A 22,410-nucleotide genomic window follows, 5' to 3' on the forward strand; every position below is an offset into this window, starting at 1 on the left:
ATGTTTTCAGTCAATGTTATAATCTTTTGGGCATAATAAAACTGTGCTAGTTGTTATTAGTCTAAAAGTGATGAGTTGTTATTAGTCTAAAAGTGATGATGGGAGATGGGAGTAGGGGCAGAACTAGTGTGTGACATAACTATCTTCCAGAATTTTATTATGGAATGAGAATTTTCCTTGGGGATACATGATTCTAACTTTTTCTTTTTGTGTAATGTAGCTGTAATGGTTTAATTTTCAAAGTTCATTCCTATCTGTCCTCCCCAAGAGGAATGCATGTTTTCCTAAGTGGGAATCAAATAATTTAAAATTATGTGGGAGTGATAACAAAGCATGCTATGTATTTAATAAATGCCTATTGTCAAGATGATTAATGACAGGAGCAAACTACCAGCAGAACTAGGGGATACTTTTATTTTTCAAGGAAGGTTGTATTTTATTAAAGCATTTCCTGGAATGCTAACTACTGGCTTCATAAGGCAGTGGCTGAATGAAATGCAGTGACCTTAAGAGAAAGTAGTCAGAATATTTTTGCACGTTTCACTTGGCCTTAGAACTGATTATTGTTAATTGCACACTGACCCATGCTATTTTTGTATTATGCAGAACATTGTTCAATGTTAAAACATTTACACTGGCATTGGTTGTAGTGCCAGCGTATACTCACACACACTCATAATCTGCTATTTCCACCGTGTTTGCACGCTGAACGTGCCTCCTTTCCCATGTAAGCAACTGTAGCATCTTCCATAAAAGAGTAGCTGCTCCTTAAATCTTTTCCAAACAGTACACGTGGGTATGAATTTTGTAGCTTTCTACTGAACCGAAAAACAAAATTCTCAGAGCTGAGTATTTTCCATGTTTTTCAGGTCATAACTGGACTTCTCCGCAGAGCAGATGAGGTGAGGAAGTGTGATTTTTTTTTTTCTTTTTTAATTTTGTTTATTTCTTAGAGGAAGTGTCTTGTGCATCCATTGTGATCTCTTGGCCTCAGCTGTCTCCTACAGATATGTTGCTTACTAATGTGGAGCCAGCTTGCTGCATAATATGTCAGCCAGGCTAGTGTCCTGCAATTCTGCCCACTGTTCTTCGTTCCCTTTCTCAGGGAGTGCAGTGGCTCCCAAGCCACGGCTTTGGGAAGTTTCCAGCATCAGAATAAGGATTGTGGAGAAGCCAAATGCACAACTTTCAAAGACCCGTGGACCAGCTGTGTATGCTGCTTTGTTTGGCAGAAGCATCAGGCAAAAGTACATGTTTTCCTTGTATTTGTACAAGCTTGAACCCAAATTCAGTTATGGCCATGCTCCTACTGCTTTGTGATTGCTTTGCTATTTTTTCAAGCGGTGAATACCCACCTATGCAGATGGCTGCAGAAAGTGAATTTTAACCTCTCAAGGTGGATCGCTCTGAATGGAAATGAGAGAGATTTTTCTTTTTAAAGAGGGAGGACAGCGTTATTGAAGAAAGGAGGGAATCATTGTTCCCAAAACCTTCTGGCAGGAGCTGGCAAATCTCAATTAAATGATACAGGCAAGATTATGATGATATTCTTGGCAGCTAGAATTGTATCTGTTTAGGCAGTTGCTTTGTCTGAATGTGACAAGAGAAACTCTGTAACCAAACCAGTATTTTTAAAGGGGCGCTGGCTGTATCAATTCTGAGACATCAATTTTTTTAAATTTAATATCATTATAGTTGTCCCCCGAGACCTCCATAATCTAAAGATACAGGAAGAAAAGTTCTAGAGGCTTTACTGGCTAGTTTTTCTTCTCCATTTTTTTGATTCATGATCTTGATGTACCTTGGGTTGATTTGCAACAGCATAGAAAATTCTGCGTTCAGCACTGTTTTGGGTGGAATACTGCATTGTAGTATTGCCACTGTGTCACACTCTGTCTCTGGCCAGGGAATTCTTCTTGTCCTTCATATCACTCTGTCCTAGGAGTAGAGATCTGCAGTTCAGCCCCCTCACTCTGTGCTCTGCTTCCCTTTTTCACTTGGGTATGTCATACCACTGTTGCCTGGATAAGAAGAGGCAGTGCAAGGTATTCCAGAAGCGCTGTTCCTAGCAGCCAGGGGAGCAGAGCATGACTGCATGACCTGCAAACAGCCAGTAGTCTGCACGCTGTAAAACAATTCTGAAGAAAATGAGAGAAGGGTGTTTGAGATGTGTTAAGATTTGCTGGTGACACAGAGATAGCAAGGGAGAGCGGGTGGGCATGAAGTGAGAGGGGTATTATTTAGTCGCTGTGGATTTGCAGTATTGGGGCGCTGCTAGCTGCAGTGCCCAGGAGAGAGATGGTACATTGTGATATATGGTAGTTTACATTGATTTGCTGACACGCTTCAAGAAGCACAGTTTATTATGAGGGATAGTGTAATAACTTGCTCTTTCAACAAGCCCTTTTGCTGAACTGTGGTACAGAAAAATAACACGGTCAGTGACTTCCAAAAATTAGACCTTCTGCTGCTTCATGATTTGGATGCCAGAGGAATCAATTAATTTCCTTTCCTTAACTGAGAGTGTCTCTTTGCCATGCAAGGTTACTGTATCAGAGGGGGATTTCTGCAATGGTAAATGACATTCAGAGCTTGTGATGCCACCATCAGTATTAAGAAAGATGGCAGATTGCTGACAGAATCCATGCATTAGTTAGGACGTGGCTGCCAACCTGCATGTAACAATGCTCTTAATGATTACAGAGAGCTCCTTTGTACCCGGTTGGCAGTGGTGGGTTCACAGATTTGGATGCCATGTTCTGAGTCATTATGTATTACTGCCTCATTTAAGGAAGTGCCTGGCTGCTTAGTGCCAAAGGGGTGATATCAGACACAGCTGTGATCTCCACACAGGAAGCTTCGTTCAGCTGATGCAAATGTTAATTTGCTCTCCTCATGTGTCCAGGCTGTCTTCAGTAAGATTCCTATAGGATTCATACCTCTTGGGAAGACCTGCACTCTGAGCCACACGCTCTACCCTGAGAGCGCGAACCAAGTCCAGTAAGTATTACATGTTTCTGCAAGGGGGCTTTTTTGTTTGTTTTCAAGGAGCAGTGCTTCACAGTAGCCTGATACTTTTCTTTTTCTTCTATGTTACATAAAAGTTGGCAGTCTCTGGGCATAGCTTGATGATTCTCTGGACTTGCCTGAATTGATGTCTCCCAAAAACTGACTAAAATTAAAAGAAGGAAATGTGTATATTATTAGACCATGAAATAATTTGCTGTGGCTAATTTCTCTGTGATCGTCTGATGCTCAGAGTTTAAAAAAAAAAAGGGCTTAAAAGGATCAAGCCTCTTAGGAAAAGCCAGAAAGGATATGATAAGGATGTAGCAAGGATATGACAAAATTCTGTTCCTTCTTCAGTTTAAGAATTCTATAAACCTGTCCACATATAGCCTGGTTAGGATCTTCAAAGTAAGGCATACAAGAATATCTTTATGGGAAAGGTTGGATGCCATTACTGACTTCTGCAGGGTTTCTCTCCAATCCCTGTGATGGGATTGATGCTGGCAACTCTCCAACAACCTGAATCTTACCTATCAGCATCCTGGATATGACCCAGTCTGACAGTATCTGTTGTCTGCATTTCAGTTTGTTGTAAGTTTGTTTTGTCCACTTCTAAAGTAAAAAGGCTAGTCAACTGTGCTTTCTTTTCCCCACACTTCATTTCTTTTCAATCTTTTCCTTCCTCTTCTCCCATACTAATGAATATATTTCTCCTTGCTCCTGAAATCTGTTCACTCTGATTCTCCCGGTAACTCATTAACATTCTTCTTTGTGGAACCCTTGCTGGTATCCATCATACATGAAACCCACAAGCCAACTGGCATAACATCCTTCATTAAAGCTACCAGAGTGCTTTGAAGCTTGGCAAGATGGACAAGGCTGTAATCAGCAGCTAAGATTAAAATAATAATTTATGTTTGGGTTCTAGAGAAGCTGTTAGAAATGAATGATCTTCTTGTCCCAAGGTAATGAACTGTGCAGGTGAGACGGCAGCATATTGGTGAAGTTGAAAGGAATTTGGTCAATAGGCTGCTTAACAATCCACACCAGTAACAGAACCTGACTTAAGAAGTGCAGAAGTGATATTTTAAAAAGAAATATTTGGGCTTTGGTTCCTTCAGCACTATTAGTTCATACCTTTGGAGTATAGGAACTGTAGAAGTCTTACAGAAAGAGAAGAGTTAGGAAAAAAGAAGGGCTGAGGGAAGAACAGCTTCCTTCTCTGTCTCAGTATCCTCTAAGTCTGGTGAAGCCAAGGGCAATTTCTCCTGCTGATTGAAATGAATATTGGGCTGGATCTGAAAACTGGATTTGGGTTTGGTTTTTTTTTTCCCCTGTCCATCTGAGACACTGGAAATGTGTGCAATGTGGAATTTAAATTTTACCCAACTTTGAAAACAAGGAGTTTCAGTGAGACACATGCTTCAAGATCTGCACATAGAGACTTCTTTATGAAGTTGAACATTTTGGTTACAAATTCTTTAGTGCCATGCTTTATGACTTGAAATAAGAGTGTCTTAGTTACTGTCCTCAACTTAATGGAGACCAAACCCACACTGCTGATAGGTAGATTTATGTTGATTAAAAACTTCAAAACAAATTAACATACTAAGGTGATTCAGTCCCAGACCCATGAATTGAGACCAGTCTTGTAACCATCCCCTTCTCTCCCAGGTTGTTATACATGCCACCAGTAAAATAAACCCATGATTTGGGTCCTTAGTGTGTTAAGTATCTGAAACAGCGAGTAACAGAGTTGGCATATGATCTGCTAGATCAGCTGAGGAAGGAGGAATCTCTGAAAAGCTTAGGCTAAGAACTTCCTTTTGCTTTGCAGGTCTTTTGCTGTTTGTCAGAATGCAGGGTTTGTCATGTGTTGCAGCCACGCAGTTTGCTTTCTGATCTCAAGGAAGTGCAATACTTTGTCAGAGTTCTTTCCCTGGGGTGGTTCTGTTTGCTGCAGAAAAGCCGCACCTGGACTCGGGAGTGGGGTTTACTGAAAAAAAGTTTAATTTTAAAGCTTACTCTTCTTCTTCCTTCCTGTTTCTTTTCCTTCTCTCCTGTTTGTTTTGCAGACATATTACTAATGCTACGTTGGCCATTTTGAAGGGAGAGACAGTTCCGCTTGATGTCTTGCAGATCAAGGTAAAAGCCTCTGATTATTTGGCAACCAACATTCCTAAAACTTTCCTATTCTCGTCTTGTTCTGTTTGCAAGGACTGCTTTTCCTCTGTGTAATGCTGTCATGAATTTTGGTTTATGATATCAGCAGTTATGGTGGCAGTCATTTCTCCATTGTATGCTATAACATCAGATAGTCTAAACTGGAGAAAACACTAGAATGCCTGAACATCTTTTTTTGAGGCTCAGAGAGTATTGATAAATACAAAACTTACTAACGCCAGTGTTTCTGTAGAAACGGCGAGAGATAACAATAGTTGTCTGAGCTGATTTAATGCATTCATATGTATTGTGGAGTTAATAGCTTTCTTTTACAAACTGAAAAATGCGAAATGGGGAAACCTTTGACTATGCCCCCTATGGTTTTTTGAATATAATTTTTCTGTTATGTTGTAGAATGGACATTTCTACAGCAAGAACTTAGTGTCTCTGTGCGGAGCCCCTTGCTTTTGGCTGACAATATCATATCCACAAAATGAAATGGCTACTGCTGGGTGTGCAGACAAACTCAATCAACCTCTTCAAAACTTCACCTCTTATATTCCTCTCTGGGAGTGGATGAAATGTATAATGCTTAAATTCTGTTTAGCTTTATTGCAGTTGGCTATTTATCATACTTCTGTGAAATTTCACTTTTGGGGTTAATCAGAAATCAGTTTTTATATAGAAATGATATTTTTCTAGCTGCAAAAACCAAAGTTTGAACCAAGATAAGAGAAAGCAATTTCACAATGTTTATGTTTCTTTACAGGGAGAAAAGGAGCAGCCTGTGTTTGCAGTGACTGGTTTAAGATGGGGATCTTACAGAGATGCAGGAGTTAAAGTCAGCAAGTAAGAAAACACTGTTTTTTGAAACTGTACCTTTTTTTAGCATCTGTTGCCTAAAAAGACATACTCCCTTCTTTTAAAGAAGTCTGTCTTGAGTGTAGGCATTTGACAGACAGAGGCACCCACTCTTGTTAGGTCTTGCATTACGCACATGGGAGTGTAAGACATTTCAGCATTTTTGTCATTTGAAATAAACACTTACTTGGTGCTGACCTGTTCTTTTAAGTATTTACTTTCTGCTTGCCTTGTGGTACCCACTTCTGGAACTTTATTCAGATTGTATCAGTGGGAAAAGCTCTCCCTTGAGTAAAGTCTAAGTAAAGTAATTGGCCATTGTTTTTCATCAGTTGCCAATGAAAAGACACACGTAGACTCTGTAACTCAATTCCAACAAGGGACATCAGATGCAGTAGAAATGCCCTTCAGTTCCTGCCAGAAATGGCATGGACTGTGCTGTCTGATGACTGTTCTCTCAATGCTAAACTAATAATTGTTGGGCTTTCTCCAAATGGACATTTAATATGCCACTGTCTGTGTATCAAATGACTAGTGTTATCTGGTGAAGGAGCAACAGGGCCAAAGCAGTTCACTTCTCGAACTGTTATGGAGGAATTGCAGCACATGCCTCTGCTGCGCAGCTATAAGGAAATACCGTGTGTTTTGGAAATGAACTATCTTTGTCAGGAAACAAGAAGTAGCAGACCTCTAGAGTCTGACAGGCAGATATTTGAGTAGGATTGAGAGGTGATAGAGAATGGGGGAGACGTGATAAATGGCCAGGATGTTTGTCCCTGGGAAGCATGGGACATGCTCAGTAGATTGTGTAGGCTTGGCTGTGCTGTAGGCTTTCCTGCTAATTGTACCCCCAAGATTAAGAAAGTGCACTTCTGTCCCCTCTGCACTCTCACTAGGCTTCCTGCGCATGCCCCGTTTTTTGCCTGGTGTCAGTCTTCGCATCTTTTCCTGCAGCAGCTCCCTTTCGCAAGAGTCTTTTGGACTCGGTGCTGGAGGTGTGATAGCACCTTTTGTATTTGGGGCAGCATGACCATTTTCAAACCTCATTCTCTTCCATGAATGTTTTCAAATGCACAGAAAATGTGCCCCACTTGGAGAGCACTTCAGCCACAAATGAATGAGTGCTCAGAATGTGCTTGGGACAAGGACCATGTGTGCTTGTCCTGTTTTTATACTTCTCCCTAAGCATCCACTTTTGATCCCTGTCAGAGATGGGATATTGCGCTAAATGAACGTTTGGTGTATTCCAATACAACTGATCTTATATTTAAAAGAAGGCACCTACTATGAATGGAGTCAAGCAATAAGCCACGGTTACAGAAATTTGTCTGGGTATCTCCCTGCTAAGCGCTGTCCTGTTGGAGACATGGTGCTGTTTTATGTTTTTGAGGTTTTATTGTTTTACAGACAATTTCATGACTTGATGGGAGTGGTGTGGCAGTTGCACACCTTAGTAGTTAATGATACTCTTAAATTTGCAGTACTCTTGAGCTAATGGTGTTTAATGCGGTTTGTTGACCTTCGTTGGTAAAAGACAGTGATCAAAATGTGTGCCAAGTGTGCCTAAATGTAGTCACATCTTTAGATTCTATACAATACTTTATGGCTGGCAGGATTTTTATTTTGTAAAACATTTATTTTGATCTGAGAATCCTTTGGGGCAAATTGATGTTTGCTGGCTCTGTTCTTTTGTTACTGAAGCTATAGACTTTTGCTTGTTTGTTTGTTTCCTCCAACCTCATTCCTTATTGCATATTGTGAAGATGCATCCCACCAGCTGTTAGACCACAGACCTTTAAATCATTCCCAGTTGTGTCACATAACTAGGTAAAATTCTGCCACTGAGATGTCATGCTGCCTGTAGTGAAGATTGTATACTGTTTTTTTGTGATCTACAGCTCAGGAAAGGGATGTCACTGCTAAGCTGCTGGTGATGTGTAGAAACTATTTTACAGTATCACATAAATGTTGTAGGGAAGCACTAACTTCAGTGGCAAACAAGTCTGTGTGCTCTGACTTCATACAAGATTTCTCCCTTTCCCAGTATTGACCGCTGGATGTCTTAGAAGTTCTATCTGTGTTCTTTTTTCAGGTACTGGTACCTTGGGCCTCTGAAAACCAAAGCAGCTCACTTTTTCAGTACGTTTAAGGTAAAGAGTAATTGCAGGGAAAATATTTTTGTAGTTGGGAAATGAAAAGGCTGACTATGCTTTGTATTATTTGCCTGCAAGTTTTTGTGAAGGGTTCTGGTATCAATATAAAATGGAAGTGAAACTCGACATGTTAAAAAACCCTACCAATTGATAGACATAACACCTGAAAAGATGAAGGGGAGGAGGAATACTTAAAAAAAAAAAAAAAATTCTTTACTGAGGATCTGTTGCTGCAAGATCACCAGGGGGAGCCAGAAACCACCTTTGAAACCGGAGAGCAGTAGTGGTGCCGAAGATAACCATTAAAGTGCTCTGTCACCTTTTTTCAGCAGACTTTCTAATGATAACATTTCGTTCTGATTTATTCATCTGGCAGAAGTGTCTGTAATTAGACTGCTCATGCACACTGATAATCAGGCTTCCATGTGTAGTAAAATGTACATGAAGATTAATAGCTTCTCTCACCTTAAACTTCTCTGTTGATTAAAATTGATCCCGGAAAGATTAAAATTTGACCTGCGTGAAAGGTGAGGCATTTTCATTCACGTGCTTTTCCTTTCTCTGAACTTATAAGGAGCCTCATGGAAGTCTGTGGAAATACCCAGGAGCTGGTGTGGTAGATCAGACTGTGCAGTCCAACCATTCTGTCTGTGGTAGTGCCAATGCTTCCTTTATAGGAAGCTCCTGTAAAGTGGAGTTAAAAGTTAAATTGTAATGTGTCCATGAAAGATCTTTTTATTTTTTTACCCCCATCCCCAGGAAATTTGAGATGATGATTCTGTGTGCTGGCACACGAGGTAGAAACCTATTCTTTACTCCTCTCCAGCCCCTTTCTCACTCTTGCTGAGTCCTTAGCCTCAGTTAGTGGCAGTGATAGTGGATTTCACTGGTGAGCTATTTATTGTACATCAAAAAGATCTGTTTAACCTGCTGAACGTTAAAGAGAAGTGCCCACTTTTTCTGCTATAAAAGTTTCTACCTGATCTCCCCTAATTGTGGTATTCATTGCTTTATGTGCCTCTTACATTATCATTTTGTTAATTTCCATAAGGAATTATGGCTCCAGCCTGTTGAGCTTAATACCTTCTTAGCTTGTCTTTGCTGATGTGCACTTCATCTTTTCTGTTTTTTCCGTGGTTGGCCCTTGAAACAGGATGACCTGTAGCTGAAAACAGCATAAGGGGAAAGCTCAGCACTGATATTGTTAGGGGTGTTGTTATGAGTGTTATCTCTTCTAAAATATACAGGCTTAAATTATGACAGCATTGCTGCTTTTCCCTTTACACAAACAATAAGTGTTAATGATTATTGACCTACTCTGCTGCTAAAACCACTGTTCGTCCTGTTTATTATGTAGGTGTGATAGTGGAGTCTTTCCTTGCTCTCAGAGGTGTGAGGTAAATTAGTTTAACAACCTGTGCTATATGATCCAAAACTACTTCTAAAATCTTGTGCGTAGAAAAATCATAGAATCATAGAATGGTTTAGGTTGGAAGGGACCTTGAAGATCATCTAGTTCCAACCCCCCTGCCACGGGCAGGGACACCTCCCACTAGACCGGGTTGTTCAAAGCCCCATCCAGCCTGGCCTTGAACACCTCCAGGGATGGGGCATCCACGACTTCTCTGGGCAACCTGTTCCAGTGTCTCACCACCCTCAGAGTGAAAAATTTCTTCCTAATATCTAATCTAAACCTACCCTCTTCCAGTTTGAAGCCATTCCCCCTCGTCCTATCACTACATGCCCTTGTAAAAAGTCCCTCTCTGGCTTTCTTGCAGGCCCCCTTCAGCTACTGGGAGGCTGCTATAAGGTCTCCCTGGAGCCTTCTCTTCTCCAGGCTGAGCTACCCCAACTCTCTCAGCCTGTTTTCACAGGAGAGGTGCTCCAGCCCTCTGATCATCTTCATGGCCCTCCTCTTGACCCACTCCCAACAGGTCCATGTCCTTCTTATGGTGGGGGCTCCAGAGCTGGATGCAGAACTTCAGGTGGGGTCTCACGAGAGCAGAGTAGAGGGGCAGAATCCCCTCCTTCAACCTGCTGTCCACGCTTCTTTTGATGCAGCCCAAGATGCAGTTGGCTTTCTGAGCTGCAAGCACACATTGCTGTCTCATGTTGAACTTATCCACCGACAGCCCCGAATCCTTCTCCTCAGGGCTGCTCTCAGTCCATCCTCCGCCCAACCTGTATTTGTGCATGGAATTGCCCCAACCCACTAACTTGGCTTTGTTGAACTTCATGAGGTTGGCACGAGCCCACCTCTCAAGTCTGTCAAGGTTACTCTGGATGGCATCTCTTCCCTCCAGTGTGTTGACTGCTCCATACAGCTTGGTGTTGTTGCAGACTTTTTGAGGGTGCACGCAATCCCAACATCCATGTCGCCAACAAAGATGTTAAATAGTACCAGTCCTAGTATTGACCCCTGAGGAACACCACCAAAAATAATTGTATCGAGTACATGTGGGTTCTTGGCTGTGTTGTTTTAGTATATACATTAAAAAAAAAAGTCATATTATTCCTTTCATCAGTCCTATGTTTTGAGCATTTCAGAAACTATTAAAAAGAAAAAGAGAGGAAATAAACTTTGTCAACATTTGGAAGTATTTCAGGAGCTAAGGTTCTTCTGTAGCCCATCAGTTTCTGGCACTGGAATCTGAAATATCACCAAGAGTAATGTATTACTACTTTACTACTTTTTTTTCTTTTTTTTTTTTTTTTTTCCCCCTCAGGTGCTTTGTAAAGCTCACCTGACTTGCCTTAAGACCTGTTGTATTGCTGTCTATAAGCACCTGACTATAAGGCCAGATCTTGATTGTCATGAGTAGTTGGAGAACAAAGGCTGGCCAGGTTTTAGTGCCCGTTGGCTGCACACAGCACTGTAGTCTTTGCCTGTTTGCACTGGACCCCGCTGTGCAGTTGCTTTTTGAGGTTGTCTTTGTGCCATGCCGAAACCAATTGTGCTTCCAAATGTTAATGTTGACCTTGTTGGTTTTGGTTGGTCCCTCCAGCCAAAAGCAGCTGTGTCACCCTGCCACACATCAGCAGGAAAGAAAACGTGCCTTTACCCTCTGCTTATAGAGGGGAAAATTCCTCACTTCTGTGTGGGGAAGGAGTAGATTAGTAGACTTGGGAACTGTGGGTAATCTTTTCTGAGCTACAGAAATGTCATCTCACATATGTATCTGTAGGCTGGAGAGCAGTAAGCTAGGCTGAGGCAGTGGTGGGATCTGGGTAGCTCTGAAGGAGTATCTGGAAGCACTGAATAAATAGGCTGAAGGACTAAACAGAATAAACAGGTAGATACTCAACAGAAGGCCCTTTATCTTCTTTCTTTCCTTTCCATGTAAATCCAAGGAGTGGCCTCAGAAACACGAAGCTGCTCTCATGTATCTGGGTCCAACTGAGAGACCTCCAGAAGAGCCAGAGGAGAAACCTTCCAGACCTCCTTTGTATGTGAGGATTTACAGACGACTTCGATTATACTGGGCATCTCGTCCAAAAGGTGAGGTGTGTGTATTTTGGCATAAACTCACAGGCAGGCTTTACTTCTCTAATAGATCAGAGGCGGGAGGTGGGGTTCTGCTTTACTTTTCTACTCTCTCATTTTTATATTATTATTTATTAAAACTTTCACTTTGTCAACATAGTTACAATGATATCTGCCAGAAATGGAACAGAGTAGTCCTGTCAGTGCTTGTGGTCTCTACAAAAATGAATTTGTAAAGAACCCAGAGCGTTCCTTGGGCTCATAGTTGCTTGCCATTGCTATGGAAGCCTCCATAGGTGATACTTGGCTCTTACGGGTGAGCTTCTTGAAAGCTATTCCTCCTATAGAATGGCTTCTTAGTGAGCTGGTGAGAGAGGAGCAGCCCTTGTTTTTCTGTGTGTGGGGGGTTTCTGACACAGTAACAAATGTTACTTAAAATAGAACAATAAAACTTGGGCCATGCAGAAGCCTTAAGTTTCTCTTAGTACATTAAATTTCTTTCTGTACCATAAATTTTCTTCTGTGTGCTCTGTGAGTCTCTCTTGGGTTGGGTTGTTAGCTAGGCAGTGCATGTGGCAGACTGCAGAAGGAAGGGGAGCGTGCATTTTGCGGAGTCTGGAGTGATGCAAAGTACTTCTCGTTCCTTCTTGGCTAGTGGAGGTGATTTAGACAGAAGCGTGGACTAAGTGACCTGTGTATGAGAACTGAACCCTAGAGTTTTCTCCTAAAGAAAATGTGTATTACCACGGCACCCTGAACACTGGATTCCTGTTTTTTTTTTTGGTAGCAGAGCTTCATGTGTTTTCTAAATGTTCCTGTAATACTAGCCCAGGAGATATGTTAATCTCTGGGCATAAGGACTCACAGGGCTGCCATTTAATGTGGTTGATAGTCTTTCCTGCCACTGTGTAAATATTGGTGGTATTTTTTTATTTCCTTCAGTATTCTCAAGCTCCCTTTTCCTTTTTTAAGATTTTGATGTTTGAAAGAAACAAAGCTAGTGGGCACAATGGGTCAGAGTGATTTTTGCAGATTGATGTTTCATGCTTCATAACAGTGAAATGATGATCTGTGTAATTAAATTCCACTTAATGATATCTTCTCTTCTGTATTTGCAGAGATCCCCCAGGAGGTAGCCCCAGAGGACTGGGAAGAACTGAAGCTGTCCACCATTGAGCTTTCCATTGCAACTCGGAACAGGCAGCTTGATCTGACAGTAAGACCATAGTATAACTGGATTCCCAATGCTGCCTGCCCACACAGTTTTCCTGTGTTGCTAAACTCCTATTTTTCTGTCTCTATAAATAAAGCTTACTACCCTATACAAGGAGGGGCCCATGACTAAACCCAGGAATGGGCACGTTTCAGAGGCAGTGTAAAAGCACTGGAGACACATGTAAAACTGGGATGCAGTGGGATCAGGAAGAATTTATATAATGAGAAGGTTTTACTAGCCAAACAGAAACTTTAGGATTGCCCAGGAGAAAACAAGGCATCATAACAGGCACTCCTTTCCTTCTTGAGCCATGAGATAGTGATTCTATTTTATCAGCTGGTGCTGGAAGGAAGCTCTGAGCCTGAATGTCTACCTGGAATCGTGGCCTTTTCTTTGTCTTTTGGCTTGCAAAGCAAAGAGTTCAAACGAACTGGGATGAGAGAAAGGACAGGGGCTACACTGAGTTGAAGGACAGGAAATGCAGGTGGTTGTGGAAAAGTACAACCAAGAGAGCAGGGGAACTGTTCTTGTCATAACCTTCGCAACATGTTCATGCTGTTCATTCACTGTTTTAAAACCTGTCTTGGGCTTATGTCTGTGGTTTTGTGCAATTTTATTGCTGTGAAAGCTATTTGGGTAGATGTCAGTCTTCAGTTCTACTGGAAAATGCTAACACAGTGATCCTGTGCTGGTGAGCTGCCCTTCATGTCTTCCTCATGGCTGCAGGAAACTACTGCCAGTACACCCAGAATAACAGGAGGTGTTGAACTTACTGCAAGGTGTTTCTTGCTCGGGGTTCAGGGTCTTTAAGAACCTGAAAATTTGTGTTATAGTGGTATGTTATCTTTGTAGGATCAGTCAAAAAAAACCCAGCCAAACTATGGGCAGATCTAGACTTAAAATTTCCTTCTGTTTTCTTCTTAGAATGTACCACATGAATTTTAGCTGCTTCTTTGTCAGTGGCTTATGATTTGGACCACCAGTGTCCCAGTAATGGCAGAAGCTAGACAGAGACTAGTGTTTGTGTATTTTGTTTTTTAGTGGTTTCAAAATGGCACTTGAACAGAACAGTTTTGGTCGCTGAACTGGATTCAGTGACCTGGAGTCAGTGATGTGAAGTAAAAGCAGACCTACCAAGAACTGAAAAAGTATCTCATTACCACAGACTATCCCTTATGTCCTTTTTCTCCCCCCCCCTCCCCCCCCCTTTATGCTTTCAAGATGCACTTTAATACCGGTATTGAACAAAGAAATGATGTTGGATTCTCTGGCATAGCCTAAAGAAATAGACAGGTTTATGTTAGGGCAATTGTACTTTTCTGTTTCGAGAGCTGGAAGTATCTTGATACTGCATCTTTTTTTCTACAGATGTGGATCCCTTATAGCTGCTTTTAACTTCTGCTCTTGAAGCCATTGTCCATGTAGTCATCAAAGCTGAACAGCAGCTCTCGAGTCAATACCAGGGTGTATCTGCGGAGCACTGTCAGCCACTCTTGTCTTTCTGTCTCACCTCAGAATCATGCCTAGGCTGCCCTATTGAAGAGAAGCTGATAAAGCCATACAGGTGCAGCTCAGACAGCGTGTAGCCTACCTCTGCAGATACAGCAAAGAAATAAAACCAGTTATACTAGTAGATCCATGTATTTTTACTATTGTCATTTTGATTGCATCTGCACTAGGACTTTTGCCAGGACAGAAATGTTAAAATAAATAAATGAAATAAATAAAAAATGAATTGCATCTTGAAGCTGCTTTCCTGACAAAAGCTTTACTGTATACTTAATTTAAGGGCAGGCTGTAAATAGAAAAGAAGCTGAGTAAGGAGTCAAAAGGAATGATATCAAGAACACTTTGACTTCCAATTTGTATTGTTAAAAATTTTCTTGCTGTAATGTTTGGTGGCCAAATGTTGCATCGTTGTACTATTGCTGAAAGTCATGAAAGACCTATTGATTAGCAATCTTTGTGAACAGAAGTAAACCCAAGTGATCTGCTATTACTGTCTTTAATAAGTCTGTGAAACGTAGCAAGAAGCCAAACGTGTGAAGCATTATTTCATGTCTTGAGGTATTTATTACTGAATAGTCATCAATGAGAAATTGCTACCTATAATTTATAATTTGAATCTCAAGTCAAGAGAGGAAAAAAGCATGAAATGCATATTCTGCCTCCTTTTGTGGGACAAAGGACTGGACATTTTGTGAAAATATTGCAGCATCATGGGTGTGGCATTTTGAAATGTTAACTGCTTCATTTCTGAATCTTTTTTTGCATAGCGCACTGAAGACTTCATGGATATTTGCATTGAAGAAGAAACCGTCAGCAAAGGACAGTTTGTAAACAGAGGGTGAGTATGGGAAGGTTGCAAAAAGATGACAGAATCTGACTTGGAACACTCAGAATGAGACGTATGCTGTTTTTCTCTGATCTTGTGCTGCAAAATTCAGAAGCAGAGGACTGCAAAAGGCACCAGTCAGTAACGCTTCATGAGGATTACTGATTTTGTTCTTTAAAATTCTTCCTAATTTTCTCTTTCTGGAAACAAGGCAGAAACAAAGCCTACCTGGAGTTATTCCTAGCTTCTCAGTTTGCTATACCTTTCCTCTTTTTCCCCATTGCAGTTGATTGGTGCTACTTGGATAATACTGTCATAACTGACTTTTATAGACAGCTGTACAGATTTATCCCCAGAATCTTTTAGCCCTAGCTGCTCAGTGGATTGAGAGGTGGGTCACAGAGCTGATACGTTTGTATTAGTGGTACCTGGGATTTTTGAACTCTGATTAGACAGGCCCTGCTTCTAAGTGGAGGGCTCCCTTGACTCAGTATCTCTTGTGAGAAATTAGGTCTGAGCTGGAAGAACTTTTGGAAGATGAGAATTTAAACAGGGACTTTAAGCAAACGTATTGGTGCTGCTTGCGTGTGGAGTAAGAAGGCTGCAGGTATGAAAAAGCAGCATGTAGAGAAAGAGTGAATGTGTATTGCTTCCTTTGTGCTTGAATGTTGTCTTGTAGCACATTTGTTTCTCCTGCTCTCACCAGACATGAATCTGAGCAGCTTTTTCCAGCTCCTCCATGAAGTCCCACTAGCAAATATATTGCATTTTCACTGCAGTTTTTACCAGCAACAGACTTTCCTACTAAATCCAGAAGTGCTCTTCTGCATGTTACATTTTGTTTGCTAATACTATTTTCTAGTCTTAGAGCTCCCTCTATTGAAGTCAATGGAAAGATTTCAACACGTTTTTACCTGCTTGTCATCACTGTAAGAATTCCTGCATGTATGTCTTGTTTATGATAGTAATAGCAGCAGCAGGCCCCTTATTTGAGCATCCCGCGAGCCTCAGTGGGCGTAGGATCTTCTGACCTATACGTACACAGTAGGTCAGGTTACCATCTGCAACTGCTTTTAAATTGCATGAGCCACGTGGATCACAGGTTGCTTGGGACTGAAATCTTTGCTTTGAAGGCTACAGAAAGAAAGGAAGAGGAGATTTTCCCATTAGCAACAAGAGAAACCTGGCATTTAAAAGGGGGGAGACAAAGGAGATGCTATGCTGTGTTCTTGGACACTTTGTTAGCAGAAAAAATGTGGATGAATTTGTGTGATTTAAGGGAGGGGTATTTGAGTGTACACCCACTGTAAAGAATGCCTCCCGTGTGGACTGGACATGCTTCACACAGTAGTATGTCGCATTTTCTGACTGCAATTACACTGTCTTGCAGAAAAAGCCTCTGATTTGAGTTAACATGCCCTGCTGGCTAGAACTAATTAGAGGCAGTACCAAAAGCTTTGAGCTGCTGTTCAAGCAGAAGTTCAAAGAAAAAAGCTCTTTTGATTAACTAGTGCCCAAAAATCTGTAGGTAACAAAGAAAGAGAAAGAGAAGTGTATGGCGTGGGGGAGCAGTGGGAGGGACTGGTTAGTGCTAGAGAGAGGAGTCAGAACAGAAAACACGTGCCCTGTTTTTGCAAGGCAAAATCAGGGTGTTCAGAGAAGCCCTCACCACACAGTGCCCTTTGGCAGCTAGGTTTGAATCAAGCCCATTATTAGAGGCTCCCCATTGCCTAGCACCAGCAGGCTTTGTCTTTCAAAATGTGTGAAGAAGGTCTTTCTTTTTAATTCTTTTTTTAATGCATAGTTTTAAACTCAGCCAGAATTTGGGGGGTTGAAAGGGTTTTTAGGGAAAATACCTTATCAGTGCAGATAGCAAGTTTTTTTATATTGAAGAGGCCACTGACACAAGCTGATCAGAACTGATGGATCACACAGAGAAAACCACACATCCAGCGAGGAAACTACCATGCAGGCTTACGCAGGGTGTGTGTGGGTGCATCAGAGTGCTGGAGGGCAACTGCTGTTGGTTTTGAAAGAAAGGAGTAGGTCATCCCAGGTGTATAAAAGTGCCCTCCGGCTGTGGATCAGATTGGTGTGAACAAGAGCATCTGCAGCAGGGGTAGAGCTGATGTTAAAGATAAGGTGGGGGAAGAACAGGTGGTTACACTGTAGTGCTAAGAAGTGCTGGAGGGAAGGAGAGTGGGTATCCACATCCTGATAGCCAGCTTAGATTCTATATATGAAAGCATAGAGAGCTGTCACTCCAGGGCATGCATACAGTTACCAGCTACGATGGAGAAGAGTGCTTTTCGGTTAGAGCGTCTTACTCTGAATCATTTCACATTGGCTACTTCAGGGGACAAGAACTAAGTTAATATTGTGTGTTTTATCTGCAGTAGGTTCTGTGGTGTGCTCTCTGCCTGTATTTTTGTAATTCAGCAGATGGAGTGGGATAAAAGAATTGGAACTGTTGCTGTTAGGCTTTGCTCCTGTTCCACTTTGTCTTGTCTAGAATACGAAGCAGAATCAAATGGAAATAACTTCTGATCCTTTTATACTGGGTCACCAGAGAGGCAATCACTGCAAGTGGAGTTGTGTCTATTTGCTTCTACCAGCGTTCTCCTTTGACTGATCTTAATTTAGTTCCATGTCTTGTCTCTATTGAGCTTCCCTTGACCCAATAATAGCATCTATGTAGAGCCTCACTTACCTTCTTGGACCAAAAAATCTACTGACTCACCTGACTGTGATATCTAGGACCTTGTATGTCAAACTTCGAGCAAGTTAAACCTTAAGCAGGGAATCTTGCTGCTTGTTTGCACAGCACTGTGTAAAATGACAGTATTGCATGCCATCAATGATTTATAACTTATATTGCCAAGAGGACCCTTAATTCCCTCACATTCACTCATTAATCTTTTAGTATATACATATTTTATTAAAAACAAACTTTCCCCAGTTAATCTTGCCTCCGTCCTTCCCTGCCCTTTCCTTTGGTGTCTTGGTTTTTCTTCCTTTGTCTTTGATTACCATCTCCTGTTTCAACCCTCTCTTCTTGTGTTCTTTCTCTGGGATTTTCTGTGATTTTGAGTCACTTGCATTCCTCAGGGCATAGAAGGCTTGGTGTGTGGGGAGTTTCTGACATATTTTTGTGACTTCTTTTCCTGGGCAATATTTAAATGCAGTCTTCTTTCATATCAGTCTACAGAATAGACAGAAAAGTTGGGGACAGCTGCCATTGCCTGTTGGAGGAATATCTGTGATAATTTTGCCGTGCTTGAGAGCTGTGATATATTAACTCTCTAAGTTTCTGCTATCCCCTTTGCTTTTTGTGTGGTGCTGTCTGTCTGGAGAGGGGCCCAAACTGAGGGGTTACTGCCTGGGGTGCAGTGTATCCTTTGTCCCAGGTCAGCCAAATAGGTATGTGTGTTTTCAGTCAGGAGGCCAGAGGTAGGTCAGTGTACCCAAGAGCTTGTGCTTACTCTGCAACAGCACATGTTAGGAAAAGGAATCGCAGTGTGCTATTCTTTAACAGTTGATCCAGTGACAGGACAGCAACCTAAGTCTTGAAAAAGACCGCATGGCACTTGCACGACCAGCTTTCTAGGAAAGGCAACTGCCTTCTATTTCTGTGGATGTCAACTGGGAGCACATAGGAGAGTAGCACTCCTCTAAGTACAGTATGTAAATAAGAATCTCACAGGCACCAGAAGAGTAGCTGACAGAATCTGGTATGTTATTTGGAATGGGTAAAATGGTGATGTTCTGGGGGGTTTCTTCACAAGAATGATATAAAAGCAGCTAGTAAGAAACTTCACGCTGACTCGTGTTGATGTGAGAAGAGGTTTTTTAGATGGTAATTTAGTGGTTCAGTATAACATTCTATCGGGTTTTTTTGGCTTAGGGTTGCTTAGGTTGCTGGTAAGTTATGTGGGTGCGTGGGACATGAGGAGATGATAGTCATTGACTGCAGGAATTGTACAGTTCAGCATGTAAGTGAGGAGCACAAAACTGTGCTGTACGTTCAAATATACAAAACTGTGTTCAAATATATTCAGTAAGCCTCAGAGCTGGAGCTGGTTGGAGGTTGTCAGTGCATACTGTTATATGTATTAACTGCAGCAGAAGAAGAAATGTCTATTTTAGTTTCTCAGTTAAACCCACAAATATTTGTATATACACATAACCTCTAAGTTTATAAATGCATAGTGACTTACCAATCCACGATGATGTCATCCCTAAAGATGGCTGTTTCCTAGAGAATCATCTCTTTACCTTACCTTACCTCTCTTTTGGTTTGAACAGAAGTCAAAAGATGCGTGATCCACATGTGTGCCCTGAAGGGAGTCAGTGCATCCAAGCCAGCAGATGCATCTTGCAGCTTCCAGAGGTGAGAAGCTGAGGGAGTTGGAAAACTCTGTCACTTTATTTCCTCGTGCCAGTTGTTGCTGCACATTAAGAAATCCCTACTCCAAATCTGGGAGGTTGATTACACTGCCAGTGAGACATTCAGTTTCTCAGTGCAGCAACTCAGTCGATGACTAGGGGACACATACCAGAAAATGGTCTGTGAACCAGAGGGGAAACTTCATTCTGCCAGTAAATAGTGACAGACCTTTTACGGGGGGTGGGGGCGGGGGCGGCGGCGGCTGTAAAGGGTGCATTGCACACCTCCTTCTCCTTAGTATTGAAGATGGAATTTCTCATCTACATTTTACCCTAGAGGGATTGTGTGTAGAGAAGATAAATATTAGAAGCTTTATGGAGACTAAGGAGGGAGACAAAAAACAGTGGGGCTCAGATCACTACAAGGAAGTGTCTTGAAACTTTGAATAGATGATGCTGAAAAAGAAGCCAAATCTATGTCTGCCTGTGTAGTTTAGGTTAGTCTTTTGTTGCCTCTTAGAAAGAAGAGACTGTTATTGCAGTCTTGGGGAGGACTGTTTCTTGTTTTAGCAAGGACATGAAGTCAGTCTCATAAATAATTTCTATCTTCAAATGTTCTATCATTCAGCAAAAGACTTTCATATTAAGAGAGAACAGAACATGCCAAAAGGTGAAAAAATCTGTGGCTACAAAGTGGAAATCATTAATTATGATGTCATGATTTGCCAGCATCCTAATACCTGCATCAAACTCATATTGTGGCAGCTTTGTGATTCTGAAAGAATACTCTGGAGTGCTGGGCTAAGTACAACTGAGCCATAAGTAAAGGTTGTGGTATAAAATGAACTCTTTGTACTGCAGCTGCTGCAAAGACAGTCAGAGTATGTGTGCATGGCATAAAGCAGTGCTGTTCAATTCCTTGACATAGCTCTCATGGAGGAACTGGAGGCAGCTCAGATGAGTCTCACCAGCTTTGCAGAGAAGCAGGATATGTTGATCTAGGGAGGCTGCTATACCTCTGACTTCCAGGACCTACGCTACTTACTCTAATCTGTGCTGTTCTGGTGTACGAGTTCACTTGGAGCTAGTTTGAGTATCCACATAACATAGCCCTACCTTGAGTCAAGTGTATGCAAAGCAGTCACCGAATTTGTTTAGGTAAAATCAACCTGCCATTTTGATGAATGGTTTTAATCATTGGTGACTTTATCAGCATTAAAGAAAATGCTCAAGAAAATTCTACTGCTGAGTAATTCCTGACCTGTGAATTACTTTGCATCTCACGTTTCAAATCAATGTACTAAAACAATACCAAAAGGTGTTTGTAACGTGGATTTAATAGGAGTTATTTAACAGGCACTTCTGCAGATTAGTTTCTGTCACCACTGGCAGACCAAGATCTAAGTGAATATAATTGTAGTTCCAATAGCAAAGAATCTTTCAGTATAAACAATGTAGGTCATTAAAGCATTTAATTATCACCAATTAGCAACTAAGTGAAGTAATATCTTACACAACAGGCTCTTAATATGTTATGTGCGGTAAAGGATAGCTCTCACTGTGTTGTTGAGACCGAATGGACTGGAAGGCATAGGGAGGGGGTTATCTTGGTTAAGACTCAGCTAAGTATTCAACTGTAGTCTATTAGTAAAATCAGGTATCAGCATTACAGCATTGCTGAAATAATCTGTTTGATGTTTAACCCTGATCAGCACTGTTATCTTTACACAGGGCACTGAGGGATCCTTTGGCATTGATAATGAGGAGTATGAAGCTATGCCTGTGGAGGTGAAGCTATTACCCCGGAAACTCCGGTTCTTCTGTGATCCCAGAATGAGAGAGCAGATGCTCCATGCAGCAGTACAATGAGAATTGATGTCAAAGGGGCCAATGTTTACCAGTCTTATCAGGGCCTCTTCAAGGCACATAAGACCTCACTGACTTGATTAGCTCCACCAGACTAGTAAGCCATTTGGCTATTTTTATGCACAAGGTATTTCCAGTGGAAGTAGCTAATTTGGCTAGTCTCAAAGGGGCTAAAAATGCAAACGAAAATTCTAAGAAATGCATGTTAACTTGATGGCATTTTTTTTTCCCCCAAAGTCATCAGTGTTCCATTTACAGCACTGCAGGCTGAGTGCTGTGTGCCAGATGCTACTGCTTTAATGCAATTGTATATTAAAGTAAAATGAAAGCACACTTGTCCTTGTGTTTTAAGAGTTTAGGTCCAGTTTACCTATGCATAAATCTCGCAAAACCTGCAATCTTGGAAAAATTCATTTTGACGGAGTAATGTGAAAGAGATCTGTGAAATGTTGGCATTGACACATTAAAACAGGTGGTTGGTTATCTACTCTGTCACAAAATAACTTCGAGATCGGTGATACAAAGCTTCAGAGAAAGTTTAAAAATTCCCCATATGTATCTGGATAAAAGATATTTATGTTATTTTTTTTCATCTTGCCAGATTCAACAGCACAGAGTTCCAGTTAATAATATAGTAGAAATATGTTCCTTTGATCAAGTTTAGGTATGGTATACAGAAGCAAATTGGAAAATGTCATCATTGACCCAGAGCTGTATGAAGTACATGTGGAAAGACTCTTTAAACAAGCCAAATGAGTCTTTTTTGTAAGTATTCCTTTTATTCCTGTAGTAGTATAACACAAATAAGGGCATTCAAATAATGTTGTTATTCCTTGTGTCTGGTTGCTCTTCTCTATGTAAACAGGGCTCATCACTCCTTATGCAACCTACATTCCCTGGAGCCCTGGTACTGTAATTGGTTTTGCTGCTTTTCTAA

General features: G+C 41.3%; 1 protein-coding gene across 3 annotated transcripts in view; it reads left to right on the forward strand.

Moving 5' to 3' along the window:
- AGK (acylglycerol kinase) overlaps positions 1–21,796 on the forward strand; it is a 38,643-nt gene extending 16,847 nt beyond the window's left edge. For 2 of the 3 annotated variants that reach the window (XM_082498388.1, XM_082498390.1), the window contains exons 6-15: positions 870–902; positions 2,906–3,000; positions 5,085–5,154; positions 5,942–6,021; positions 8,126–8,183; positions 11,538–11,685; positions 12,789–12,886; positions 15,163–15,233; positions 19,527–19,611; positions 21,339–21,796. In XM_082498388.1, coding sequence (XP_082354514.1) covers positions 870–902; positions 2,906–3,000; positions 5,085–5,154; positions 5,942–6,021; positions 8,126–8,183; positions 11,538–11,685; positions 12,789–12,886; positions 15,163–15,233; positions 19,527–19,611; positions 21,339–21,476 — 876 coding nt within the window. In that variant the 3' untranslated portion in view covers positions 21,477–21,796. The remainder of the gene's footprint in view (positions 1–869; positions 903–2,905; positions 3,001–5,084; positions 5,155–5,941; positions 6,022–8,125; positions 8,184–11,537; positions 11,686–12,788; positions 12,887–15,162; positions 15,234–19,526; positions 19,612–21,338) is intronic. The other variant, XM_082498389.1, reaches the window with a different exon arrangement.
- Positions 21,797–22,410: the final 614 nt, after the last annotated feature.

Source organism: Vanellus vanellus (genome assembly GCF_965231255.1).
Source record: "Vanellus vanellus genome assembly, chromosome: 1".
Taxonomy (NCBI): Eukaryota; Metazoa; Chordata; class Aves; order Charadriiformes; family Charadriidae; genus Vanellus; species Vanellus vanellus.